This window comes from Thunnus albacares, chromosome 12 (assembly GCF_914725855.1).
Source record: "Thunnus albacares chromosome 12, fThuAlb1.1, whole genome shotgun sequence".
Classification (NCBI taxonomy): Eukaryota; Metazoa; Chordata; class Actinopteri; order Scombriformes; family Scombridae; genus Thunnus; species Thunnus albacares.
The window spans coordinates 30,121,040-30,125,735 of NC_058117.1; the positions used below are offsets into that span (position 1 = coordinate 30,121,040).

A 4,696-nucleotide genomic window follows, 5' to 3' on the forward strand; every position below is an offset into this window, starting at 1 on the left:
TGTATTTAAAAGTTGAACTGAGCTGGATTTTAGGAGAATACAGTGATTCAGAAAAATGGGGAGTCATCTGTAGATCTCTCCTAAATTTCCAAGATGACTTTGACACCAGAAAGCAGGTGACCAGTGTTTTCAAATGAGACGTGAGTTTCATTGTAGAAAAAAGGGTTAAACACACAGTATCTCTCTCAAACTGCTCCTCCTCCTGGAATGAATCATAGCTTGATAACTCCTCCCTCTTCTTCCTGCTTTCAAACACAACAAGCTCCAGTCTGTCCACATATTTCCTTGTTCCCTCCCCTTCAGATCTACAGTTTGAAGATGGGTGTAACCAACATGTAAAAGAGCTGCAGCCTTCATTCACTGCAGAATCACATGCTGTTTAGATCAGAGCTCAAACTAGTTTCACTTCTCAGAGAGTGAAACTCAGACAGTCATTGCCACTGAGAGGTGAAATGTCGCAGCAAGGAGCTCAGCTGGACGGAGTAAAATTCTGCTGTTCGATCTGTCTGGATCTAGTGAAGGATCCGGTGACTATTCCCTGTGGACACAGCTACTGCATGAGCTGTATTAAAGGTTTCTGGGATGGAGAGGATGAGAAGAAAATCTACAGCTGCCCTCAGTGCAGACAGACCTTCACACCAAGGCCTGTCCTGATGAAAAGCACCATGTTAGCAGATACAGTGGAGGAGCTGAAGAAGACTGGACTCCAAGCTGCTCCTGCTGATCACTGCTATGCTGGACCTGAAGATGTGGCCTGTGATGTCTGCACTGGGAGGAAGCTGAAAGCCCTCAAATATTGTCTGAATTGTCTGGCTTCTTACTGTGAGAAACACCTCCAGCTTCACTATGATGTAGCTCCATTAAAGAAACACAAGTTGTTCGACCCCTCCAAGAAGCTCCAGGAGAACATCTGCTCTCGTCATGATGAGGTGATGAAGATGTTCTGCCATACTGATCAGCAGAGTATCTGTTATCTCTGCTCTCTGGATGAACATAAAGGTCACGACACAGTTTCAGCTGCAGCAGAAAGGACTGAGAGGCAGAGAGAGATCGAGGTGAGTCGACAACAAATCCAGCAGAGAATCCAGGACAGAGAGAAAGATGTGAAGCTGCTTCAACAGGAGGTGGAGGCCGTCAGTCGCTCTGCTGATAAAGCAGTGGAGGACAGTGAGAAGATCTTCACTGAGCTGATCCGTCTCATCCAGAAAAGAAGCTCTGATGTGAAGCAGCAGATCAGATCCCAGCAGGAAACTGAAGTGAGTCGAGTCAAAGAGCTTCAGAAGAAGCTGGAGCAGGAGATCACTGAGCTGAAGAGGAAAGACGCTGAACTGAAGCAGCTCTCACACACAGAGGATCACAACCAGTTTCTACACAACTTCCTGAGGGAGAAATGGACAAACATCTCACTGACAGGGACCGAAGTGGACGTTTTACTGTCAGAACGAGAACCCAAGACCAGAGCTGAGTTCTTAAAATGTTCATGTGAAATCACACTGGATCCAAACACTGTAAACACACAGCTGTTATTATCTGAGTTGAACAGAAAAGCAACGGTAACAAGTCAACAGTCTTATTCTAGTCACCCAGACAGATTCACTGGATGGCCTCAGGTCCTGAGTAGAGAGAGTCTGACTGGACGTTGTTACTGGGAGGTGGAGTGGAGAGGGAGAGGAGTTTATGTAGCAGTCGCATACAAGAATATCAGCAGAGCAGGAGGCTCAAATGAATGTATATTTGGACGTAATGACAAATCTTGGGCTTTAAGATGTGACACTGACAGTTATAATTTTTGGTTCAACAACATCTCAACTCCTGTCTCAGGTCGTCGGTCCTCCAGAGTAGGAGTGTACCTGGATCACAGAGCAGGTATTCTGTCCTTCTACAACGTCTCTAAAACCATGAAAACCATGACTCTCCTCCACAGAGTCCAGACCACATTCACTCAGCCTCTCTATGCTGGACTACGTCTTTATAATGATGGAAACACAGCTGAGTTCTGTAAACTGAAATAGACAGAAGTCATTTCAGACTTCATGTGTCAAATTCTTTGTTTTAATTCTTCATGTTTTTGTCTCCATTGTCTCTGAGAGCCCGTTGCTGTGGTGTTTCTGAACTGCACAGAGATCAGTTGTCAATCAAACTGAGATTGTCAACACTTTTTTTATCATTTGTTATTCTGATGATGTTTTGTGTCTCTTTAAAATTCATATTTTTATCCATGAAGGCTATCACTGGTCACGATTTTTGTGCTGTTGTTTCTCTTCCACTTCAGCGTCTTCAACAGAGAAAACAGCAGAACTTCATCATAGATATTCTGCTCTCATCACTTTGTAAATTTGTAAAGAAATGTGTTATAGAACTATAATTATCTTGATAATAATTAACAAGGAGATCATTTATTATGTTCTTGTACATAGCTGACATTCTGGGTTAAACTAACTGATTGCGTGAATGAAGTGAATCTGAACATGAAATCATTGAACAAGAGTCATATTCATAATAGATGTTTGATGAAGATTTGTGTTGTTTCTAAGTTTTCTTACTCATTACTCAACCTTGGTTTTAACAAAAATAAATAAAAAAACAAAACAAACAAAACAAACAAAAAACCTTGCATTTCAACAACAGGAAAAGAAATGTGTGTAGACTCTATCAAGTCCAGTCATGAAATTATTAAACTGTAAAATGAATAAATCATTCTTGACATCTGGTTTCAAGTATTTCCACGTTGGTCAATCAGATTTCCAGAGATGTGTAATCTCAAATAACACACTGCTAAGTTTTTATTTACAACCCGAAAGCTGATGTGACTGCACACAAGATGGTGCCTTCATCCTGCTAGGTAGGGATATACTGGAGTTTAACGCTCCTTAACTCAGTTTGTCTGTAGTTTTAGTTAACATTTTTTTAGGGCAATAAGATGATGGTGTGAAACTGTTGAAGATTATTATACATATTTTAAGTTAAAAAAGGGCAAGTTTTTTTTTTGCTTTTTCGCTATTGCTTTTCTTTTGGTTTTGTTCTTTTCTTTTATATTAAGAACAGCCTGGTGGGTTTTACGTAGTTTGCCAGTTAGACTTATATAATACTCATATAAGTATATATGTAAAAACATATAAGGTGGTAAAGTGTAAAAATATTTTAAGTTTTTAAGTTTTTAAGTTTTTTTGAGTTTATTCAACTATAAGAACAATTGCTGCCCAAAATGAATATTTCACATTTCGATCTAGCTGATACAATGTCCACCCAGTTCAAAATATTAAGTCAAACTTTTCTTTAACTTAAAGTGAAAGTGAGCTCAACTAATCATTCCTCTGTTGGGTCTCACCGGCCAACCACATGTTTCAAGTAAATTTTATGAGACTGAATTGGCTATCTTTTTCCCTGACTCCAGGGTGGTGCCCTGTTATTATTCATTCTCATTGATAACTTCTATTGATTTTAATAATTAATAATTATCTTATCATGAATTGTTGCTGTTAGCCAAACCTGTAGCCAAGTCCCAGCAAAATGGTGCCCCGTGTGAGGCAGAGTATTGTAGGCAATTATTCATAATCGTGTAATATTAATTTCAGCATAATTTTGGCCAGTACCAAAATTTTGGAATTTAAAACTTTTAGACTATCCAAAAGCCTTTATATTCAACAAAACTAGTCAGCCACAGGAGTACATATCTAGCTGTGCCTACAAACAAGTGCAGTGTAGTGAGATTTGATTTTTCAAATCAAATTTAGCTAAGGCAATCAATAACCCAAATCTTAAGTTATTGGTAAATACTGCTTTAAGCCCTCATAGTGTTAAACTAAGAGCTTGCTGTTGCTGCTAGCCACTCAGGTTGAACCTACTCTGTAGGAAGTATAAGAATTTCAGTTTAGCATCCGAATACCACATATTAAATGCAATCTAGTCAAGCTGTCAGAATTGGCTGTTAATTCATGTGCTCACCGTTTTAACTAAAACACAGCATGCCACCAGCCCTGTGACACATAGAGAGTTTGTGCCTGGCTGTTACTGCCATGCATTCCAGCCTGAGTAAGAAATAGAGCCTATGAGATAGAGCCACAGCATGCTACCAGCATTTTCCCCATAGACCACCATTGTAAAGAGACGTCTGTAAAACTGTTGATAGGATGCCTCGACCTGCAAACAACGTCAATTATGACTCTTTCTATTATGGGGTTTTATATTTGTAAAACTTTTCTTGAGCTGAGGAAAGTGATTTAAAAATCCATGATGTTATCACAATGTAAAGTCTATGGGCCAAATGGGAACTCGCAGGCCCTTCTGATGGGTGTACATCAGGAAACTGAGTAGGGTATTGTGCTCTCACTCTGTTCTTTGTATATGTGGAGAGAGTGGTTAACTGTATTACAGTGGTACATTAAAAATATGGTGTGCTCTTGCCTTTTTTCTTTTTGAGGGTGGAGAGAGTAGCATTGGTGCCTCAGTAGTAGTAGCAGTGTTGTCTCCCTCCTTAATGTAATGTATATGTATCTTTGGTTTTATTTGAGGTTCATAACAGTACATTGTACAAAGCAATTGTTGGCTCATTAGTTTATTAGTGACATGCACTAAAATTCACCAGAATGCAGGAAATCAAGTCTTTGTAACTAAAATTTTCCTAGTGAGGGACCCCCAGACCCCCCCTTAAAAAGTGACTTGACTGGGGCTATATTTTGCGCCATATTTCCCGGTC

At 39.7% G+C, this 4,696-nt stretch overlaps 1 protein-coding gene across 1 annotated transcript; it reads left to right on the top strand.

The window, feature by feature from the left end:
* The first annotated feature begins 418 nt into the window (after positions 1–418).
* Positions 419–2,061, top strand: LOC122993435 (tripartite motif-containing protein 16-like protein). Its single transcript, XM_044367587.1, has 3 exons — positions 419–928; positions 1,000–1,010; positions 1,453–2,061. Exons 1-3 carry the CDS (start codon positions 453–455, stop codon positions 2,010–2,012), a joined length of 1,047 nt encoding a protein of 348 aa, XP_044223522.1. The 5' UTR covers positions 419–452; the 3' UTR covers positions 2,013–2,061.
* The last annotated feature ends 2,635 nt before the right edge of the window (positions 2,062–4,696 follow it).